The sequence below is a fragment of the Salvelinus fontinalis genome, unplaced genomic scaffold, assembly GCF_029448725.1.
Source record: "Salvelinus fontinalis isolate EN_2023a unplaced genomic scaffold, ASM2944872v1 scaffold_2512, whole genome shotgun sequence".
Classification (NCBI taxonomy): domain Eukaryota; kingdom Metazoa; phylum Chordata; class Actinopteri; order Salmoniformes; family Salmonidae; genus Salvelinus; species Salvelinus fontinalis.
This window is the reverse complement of record NW_026602721.1, coordinates 2,156-10,771: the sequence shown is the minus strand read 5'-3', so window position 1 is coordinate 10,771 and position 8,616 is coordinate 2,156. Positions and strand designations below refer to the sequence as shown.

The 8,616-nt window shown below is 39.8% G+C and overlaps 1 protein-coding gene across 2 annotated transcripts; it reads left to right on the top strand.

Annotated features, from left to right (window-relative positions):
- The first annotated feature begins 492 nt into the window (after positions 1–492).
- LOC129850948 (zinc finger protein 501-like) lies at positions 493–7,801 on the top strand. Of its 2 annotated transcripts, none has more exons than XM_055917097.1 (4): positions 493–1,099; positions 2,013–2,110; positions 2,247–2,424; positions 5,901–7,801. In XM_055917097.1, the coding sequence occupies exons 1-4, from the start codon at positions 919–921 to the stop codon at positions 7,001–7,003; spliced, it is 1,560 nt and encodes a 519-aa protein (XP_055773072.1). In that variant the 5' UTR covers positions 493–918; the 3' UTR covers positions 7,004–7,801. The 2 variants fall into 2 exon arrangements, with proteins under 2 accessions (XP_055773072.1, XP_055773071.1); XM_055917096.1 differs by having other exon boundaries at positions 2,010–2,110.
- The last annotated feature ends 815 nt before the right edge of the window (positions 7,802–8,616 follow it).

Genomic DNA, 8,616 nt, shown 5'->3' with positions numbered 1-8,616 from the left:
ACGGCGGCTGGGATTCAAAATAAGAATACATCTGCTCTGTTCATCTTTCCATTCGATCCTGACTAGTCTCCCAGTCCCTGCCGCTGAAAAACAACCCCACAGCATGATGCTGCCACCACAATGCTTCACCGTATTTGCTCTGTTGTTTACAGGATGATTTGTATCTTATAGAGCGTGGCTTTAAGGGAGTAGTATGGTCACATCTAGATAAAAACGAATGTGAAAAATGAACAGAGCAAATCTGTATTAAAACACTACCTATTCATATAAGTATTTATTCAACATTTACATATTCATATTAAGCTTCTACGTCTGTGTACAGGACGGTATTATTTGTAAGACGTAAGAGAAAATATATCAGCTTATTGTTAAAATATTATGACGTTCTTTCCAGTACATAAAGTGTAGTAACTTGTTTTCCAAACTGCGTTACCAACTCCAGTCAGCAGATGGCGGATGTGCGTCTTTTAGGTGATGCTTCTTGCGTGACGTATAATTTACTGGACGGAACGCTTCTTCACCAACAACGCGCCTACTCTTTCAACCGCCTCGGTAGCTTGCTAGCCAACATAAAACAGAAAGATTGACGCTTTAGACCATGTTAATGTACATTAGCTAATCTCAGTGTTGTAAACACAATTCTGTTGACCTATCTACTGTTTAACTTTAACCTAATTTGCTTGTTCAATTTGCAAACTTGTTAAAGATTGATGCTGAGCCTAGCACTAGGCTAGTCGCTAATGCTAACTCGCTAGCTAACTCGCTAGCTAACATCCTTGACCATGAGCTCGCTAAACTACTCCTCCTGCTAAAGAAGAGGAGGTTTGCTGTACGGGGAAAGAAGCTCTGGCGCTGAACATTGTCGTGGAAGAAGAAGAGGAGGGTATTACAGTGAAAGAAGAGAAAGAACCTTTCAGAATGAAAAAGGAGGAAGAGGAGGTTGTTATAGTGAAGGAAGAAGAGGCTGTTATAGTGAAGGAAGAAGAGAAAGAACCTTTCAGAATGAAAAGGGAGGAAGAGGAGGCTATCTCAATAAAGGTGAAGATGGAAGACGTTTTTGGAGTGAAAGAGGAGGAGACAGAAGATCCGATTAACACCAGTGAGTACTTTCTTAAACATGGGCACAAACTATGCAGTTGTTGAACTAATGTGTGGTTTTAAGGGGCATTCTAATGAAGTTCTACACTTGAATATGTTTCGAGCAAGGATGCCAACAAACAACGCATACACAGTTGTATAGTGGCAGAACAGGATACCGGGTAGGGAGTGGGCTATTTCAAGTTTTTCACTCACCACGTTTATTCCGAAAAATATCTGTCCTCACTCTGGTAGCCTATGGACAAACATTAAGAATAAGCTACATGGTGAGTTGATGCCCTTTTGGCAGCTAGTTAGCTAGGTGAATTGATCATGCTACTTTGTATGCGTTGTTTGTTGGCATCCTTGTACTTTACGAAGATTTTGGAACAGATTCCTGTTGGAACGTTCCACAGATTATACCCACCCGTTTCCTACTGTATACATTCTTAAAGTTTCAGTCTGCCATTGGTACATTTATTTTGGGGACTTTTAAATTAGATGTATTGAATTCTCCATGTGGTCTATATTAAAGTTCCCCTCATCTAATATAACAGTCTTTTCAAATTCAATATTGTTGCATAATTTCTACTTAAAATATCAAAGGGACACAAAAGGCACCCATTTAGTAGAACGACCCTTTAACATTTGCATCACAAACAATATTTTATAGGCCCATTTTAGACACATTCATGCCTATTGTAAGACCCAATGAATCACAGTGGTGGAAAAAGTACCCAATTGTCATACTTGAATATAAGTAAAGATACCTTAATAGAAAATGACTCAAGTATACGTGAAAGTCACCCTTTCACATTTGCATCACAAACAATATATTTAAAAATCATGATGAAAGTTACCATTTTTTTTGAGACCCTATGATTGTAATAGACGGTTATAAGTTGAGTGTCTGTTTGATGTTGTCATTCAAGCAGGAGAGAGACATGACTATGGTGGATCCTCTGGGGAGCCTCAACAACATCCTGATGCTGACGAATCAGAGAAGAGTCTCTCCAGATCAGAACACCAGATGGTACAGCTTGGTCTGGTCTAGTATACAGCTTGCTCTATAGGGGTCTGGGCTGGGTTTCTGTAAAGACACTTTATGACAACAGTTACATCAGCATCCATAATGATATGTATCTGTGTCCCCTCTTTATGGTTACCAGGACAACGCTAGCCCTTCCCCCCTCCCGGAGTCCCCGTTTCGTGCCTCTCCTGGTAGCACCTTACTGCTGGGTATGAAGAGGTTGTCTGTGCTGCTGGTGGACTGTAGGAAAACAACAGTGCTGAGTGGAACTGTGAGAGGAAGAGAAGAGAAGAAAGGATCAGATTTGACTCAACAAAGTAAGTGTTGTAGTTCAGTTTGAACATAAACAATAGATCTGTCCACTGGTATCTGTTACCAGGACAACCAGCAGAGTTCTGTTAGTTGACAGGAAGATAGACTGGTATCTGTTACCAGGACAACCAGCAGAGTTCTGTTAGTTGACAGGAAGATAGACTGGTGGATATGGATGTTAAGAATATCATAATACTGAAAAAGGATTCTGCCAATGAAAAGAGAGAAACCAATAGACCATATAAAACCTTGATGAAAGTTAGCTTTGGAGAAAAAGTTTCAATGATCCGTTGTAAGGTGCTTGTTTTACAAAAACTTTTCCTTAAAACATTATGGATGTTACATTGCCTGTCCCAGTCAACTCCCCTATCTTTACAAGACTGTAGAACAGGCAAACTAAACTCCAGACACTGTTAATTAATTAACTAATACTGGAGGAAAGCTGTGATCAGGCTGCCCACTCAAGAGAAAGCTTCAAACTGTAACCAGTGCCTGCAACCTTGTTCAGGTTATCAATCAACCTACCAGGGTAGTTACAAACAGTAAAGAAATTAAATCATCAACATATTTTGATCATATCTTTACGGATGCTGCAGAAATTAGTTTGAAAGCAGTATCCAAATTCATTGGATGTAGTGATCACAATATAGTAGCCATATCTAGGAAAACCACAGTTCCAAAAGGCTGGGCCTAATGTGCTATATAAGAGGTCATACAATTGTTTGATTCCTATGTTGTTGATGTTGTAAGGTTATTATTTTCACAGTTAATAACTCACGGACACTAGAGAAGCTTTAACCAAGTTGATTTATTCCCAAAGGTTCTGTACATCTGTAATTCAGACATCCCAACATTTGTTCCATCCAGATATATATCTCACTTAAGACACTCCTCCTTCTCTCCAATCCTTACATCTTATGGTTCCACAGGAAGAGAGTAAAGAGGGTAACAGGATACCAAACCTTTATCTCCCTGATGAGAATCTGTCCTGACCTCAACCCCTCCTTCATCTAATCCACAGATGGCTGTAAAAACTGTTAAATCCACATGGATTGATGAGGATTTTAAAATGGTATGATGAAGAGGGAGGCAAAAGAGATGGCAAATAGGTCTGGCTGTATAACTGATTGGCAAACCTATTGCAAATTGAGAAATCATGTGACTAAACTGAATAAAAAGAAGAAACTACACTATGAAACAAAGATAAATGACATGAAGAATGATAGTAAAAATCTTTGGTGCATCTTCAATTACATTTTGGGCAAAAAAATCAACAATGACGTGTCACTGGTGTCTGACAACGTGGATGGAAAATGATTGAGGATAATAGCGGCCGATATTGCCACTCCTATTTGCCTTGTCTTTAATTTAAGCCTACTAGAAAGTGTGTTCCCTCAGGCCTGGAGGGAAGCTAAAGTCATTCCACTACCCAAGAATAGTAAAGCTCCCTTTACTGGCTTAAATAGCCGACCAATCAACCTGTTACCAACCCTTACATTTAAAAAAAATAAATGGTGTTTGGCCAGATACAATGCTATTTTACAGTAAACAAATTGAGACTTTCAGCTTATAGGGAAGTTCATTCAACAAGCACAGCACTTACAAATGACTGATTGGCTGAGAGAAATTGATGATAAAAATATTGTTGGGGCTGTTTTGTTAGACTTCAGTGCGGCTTTTGACATTATCGATCGTAGTCTGCTGCTGAAAAAAACGTATGGCTTTACACCCCCTGCTATATTGTGGATAAAGAGTTTTTTTTTTTTAAATGTAAACTTTATTTAACTAGCCAAGTCAGTTAAGAACAAATTATTTTTTTCAATGACGGCCTAGGACTCCCTTGTTCAGGGTCAGAACGACAGAGTTTTACCTTGTCAACTCGGGGATTCGATCCAGCAATGTTTCGGTTACTGGCCTACCGCTCTAACCACTAGGCTACCTGCCGCCCCAGAGCTACCTGTCTACCAGAACACAGTGTTCTTTAATGGAAGCCTGTACAACAAAATCAAGGTAGAATCAGGAATTCTCCAGGCCAGCTGTTTGGCACCTACTTGTTTCAATCTTTACCAACAACATGCCAATGACATTTGAGTTAAGCCAGTGTGTCTATGTATGCGGATGACTCAACACTGTACACGTCAGCTACCACAGCAACTGAAATGACTCCAACACTTAACATAGAGCTGCAGTTAGTTTCAGAATGGGTGGCAAAGAATTAGTTAGTCCTAAATATTTCTGATTACCTTAAGTTACATGGCCTACTATGCTAATTCTGTAGCGGTATTGTTAGAGGGGGGTAAAGATAAAGATTTTGTTGGGGCGCCAGGCAGGTATTAACCCTAGTTATTAAAGTTAGTTATTACCTATTATAACATTATTATTATAAATATGATTAAAACCGAAAGGATGAGAGTAGAATAGATAGAGTAGCGCTTCCAGACACATTCTAAACATGATGGAGTCTTAAAGGAGGACTGTAGCATCTAATGATGAAACATTATGGAGTCTTAAAGGAGGACTGTAGCATGGAGTCTTAAAGGAGGACTGTAGCATGGAGTCTTAAAGGAGGACTTTAGCATCATGAGGTGGTCACCTGAAATGCATTTCAATTAACATGTGTGCCTTTTTAGAAGTTAAGTTGTGGAATTTCTTTTCCCTAAGCTTTAATTTGGTGTATTGCACTTGTGAATGCATGGAAGTTAAATATTTCTAATAAAAATATATATATTTTGCGCTCTGCAATTTCACCGGATGTGGTCGAAACGTTCCATTAGCGGAACCCCTAGCCATAACAGGTTTTAATGTGTTTGAGCCAATCAGTTGTGTTGTGACAAGGTAGGGGTGGTATACAGAAGATAGCCCTATTGGGTAAAAGACGACGTTCATATTATGTCAAGAACAGCTCAAATAAGCAAAGAGAAACAACAGTCCATCATTACTTTAAGGACCACCACAGGAATGGGAGACCCAGAGTTACTTCTGATGCATAAGTTCATTAGAGTTACCAGCCTTAGAAATTGCAGCCCAAATAAATGCTTCACAAAGTTCAAGTGCTTTGTATCTTGTGCTTTGTATTTTCGACGTAAAAACAAGTTTTGGACTTCCACACAAAATTACTTCTTTAGTTATTTTATGTTTAAGGAAGTGTGTAGGTCACATTCTGTATCATACAGCTATGAAAGTTATATATTTAGAACCACCTGCTCGATTGGAATCTAGCGACGTCCGTGTCTTCAGTGTCCTAGAACTGTCTAGTTTTTTGTGTTCTGACTTGTAAAACAGGATGAATAAAATAAGTAATGTAAACATAGTAGTAATTGCCAGGAAGCTCTACATTTGTTTTAAAATCACACTATAATTGTTAAAACTGGCCTCAGGTTATTGAGAGATCTGATTTAGGATTTACCCTCGTAGCAAGGTTGTTTTATCATGTGGAGGTTTCATTCGGGTCTCTATTTAAAAATAACACTGTCTTTGGCAGGAGAAAGACCAGACTCAGAGGAACCAGAGCCAGGGACATCCAAACCAGCAAGACGACACCAATGCTCCCACTTTAGAAAGGGTTGTAACCGGTTATGGGACCTGAAACAACACGAGAAAATACACACAAGGGAGAAGCCTTACCACTGCTCCCAGTGTGGAAAGTGTTTCGGCAGGTCAGGGGAGCTGAAACAACATGAGAGAATACACACCGGGGAGAAGCCTTACCACTGCTCCCAGTGTGGAAAGTGTTTCGGCAGTTCAGGGAAGCTGAAACAACACGAGAGAATACACACAGGGGAGAAGCCTTACCACTGCTCCCAGTGTGGAAAGAGTTTTAACCAGAAAGGAAACTTGAACCTCCACGAGAGAATACACACAGGGGAGAAGCCTTACCACTGCTCCCAGTGTGGAAAGAGTTTTAACCAGAAAGGAAACCTGAACCTACACGAGAGAATACATACAGGGGAGAAGCCTTACCACTGCTCCCAGTGTGGAAAGTGTTTCAGCCAGTCAGGGGAGCTGAAACAACATGAGAGAATACACACCGGGGAGAAGCCTTACCACTGCTCCCAGTGTGGGAAGTGTTTCGGCAGTTCAGGGAAGCTGAAACAACACGAGAGAATACACACAGGGGAGAAGCCTTACCACTGCTCCCAGTGTGGAAAGTGTTTCAGCCGTTCAGGGGACCTGAAACAACACAGGAGAATACACACAGGGGAGAAGCCTTACCACTGCTCCCAGTGTGGAAATGTTTTCGGCCGTTCAGGGGACCTGAAACAACACGAGAGAATACACACAGGGGAGAAGCCTTACCACTGCTCCCAGTGTGGAAAGGGTTTCAGGCGTTCAGGGGAGCTGAAACAACACGAGAGCATACACACAGGAGAGAAGCATTACCACTGTTCCCAGTGTGGAAAGGGTTTCAATCTGCCAGGGCATCTGAAACGGCATGAGAGAATACACACAAGGGAGAATCCTTATCACTGCTCCCTGTGTGGAAAGCGTTTTAACCAGAAAAGCAACCTGAACCAACATGAGAAATTACACAGAGGGGAGAAGCCTTACCACTCCTCCCAGTGTGCAAAGTTTTTTCCCATTTAGGAAGCCTGAAAGAACACATGAGACTACGCACAGAAGAGAAGGCTTAGAAATTGCTCAGACTGGGAAAACATATTACTCATCACAGTCACTTAAACGTCATGAGAGAATCCACACATAAGAGAAGAATTACTTGTATATTGATATTTCACATCTCATTGACTTAAAATTCATCAGAGAACATACACAGTGCTCCCATTGTCTTATATTGTTGACTGATAATGTGTTTACTTGTTTTTACCATATGAAATTAAATGGTACAGGGTATACTCAAACATATATTTGTTTGTTTTTATTAGAAAACATGAATTTAATATGGAGTATGTCAGTTTGAATATAAAGTAGATCAGATTCCATGTGTTTAAATGGTCCTTTTTTAAACTCTTTGTGTGTGTTTATCTGGGTGTGTCATTCCTCCAGCACTACAGAAAGTCAAGTGATATTTGGATGTGATGCATTTGTTCCATTGTTTACATTTGCAATGTTGGCCCACTGATGATTTAATGAAATTAAAATGTTCACAGACTCTGTAATGGAACATGTTAATTGTATGTGTCCACATAACTGAGTATGTGACTAGCCTTGTGAAACTGTCCTATTATAATCTCCTGTTCCTGGGAGTATCATCCTGTGTTGCAAACCAGCTGCACCTGCTTCCTTGTATGAATAAAGTCCCTCCCAGGAACAGGAAACTATAAAGATATGTGCTCATCACCCAATGCTTCAGGAATTCAGACTGTCTACACTGCGCTGTGTAACTGTTATTCTCTCTGAGCTCAGAAATAAAGAATCTTGGTTTGACTTGGACTCCAGCAGATCCTTATTTTATAATATCCACCACAACTCTCCCACAGATTGCTGTTTATTATTGTCTCAATGAAGAGTTCCTCGTTCAACTTTTCTGGGGGCATTTACAAGCCTCCCACTGGTTGAATAAACGTTGTTTCCACGTCATTTCAACAAAACAAATCCATGTGATGATGATAGATGTAGAAAACTGGTTGGATTTGTAAAAAGCCATCAACATCAGGTATTTTTAGTTATTTTTCATCCAACTGGCAACCTAAATCCAATGACAGGTGACATTTTGTGTTGATTTCATGTTGAATTCACTTTAGTTGACGACTCAAAGAAATGTAAATAGAAACTAGATGTTGAACTGACGTCTGTGCCCAGTGGGCTGGATTGAATAAGTAGCAGGTGTTGGATCAATATCCACCTTAGTAGCTAAGTTTCCATGTAATTTGAGACAGATTTTCATGTGAATATTCAAAAATCTGCATAAAACAATATACGCAATTTCCTACCAAAAATGTTTCTATCAAACATACTCATTGCAGATAAATGGCTTTGCGTGCCAAACTTAAATATAAATATTTGAGCATAAAGGAGTTTCCACCGCCATTTCTGCTTAAACATTTTTACTGACACAAAAAGACCCCACCATGTCAAACGAACTAACATATCGTCTGTCGGCATTTATAAAAGTGTACAGGCATATCCTGTTTCCATCAGCCTGGTCATTACTTTTGAAATGGTTGGATCAATATCCACCTTCATGATATGGATGAAGCCTGATTTGGAATGTCTGAGTAGTTCTATCTGATGTCATAACA

Coding starts and splice junctions, on each gene's coding strand:
- LOC129850948 (XM_055917096.1), top strand. CDS start 919: ATGAAAAAGGAGGAAGAGGAGGTTGTTATAGTGAAGGAAGAAGAGGCT. Junction 1,100..2,009: donor AGAAGATCCGATTAACACCA/GTGAGTACTTTC, acceptor TTGTCATTCAAG/CAGGAGAGAGACATGACTAT. Junction 2,425..5,900: donor ATCAGATTTGACTCAACAAA/GTAAGTGTTGTA, acceptor TGTCTTTGGCAG/GAGAAAGACCAGACTCAGAG.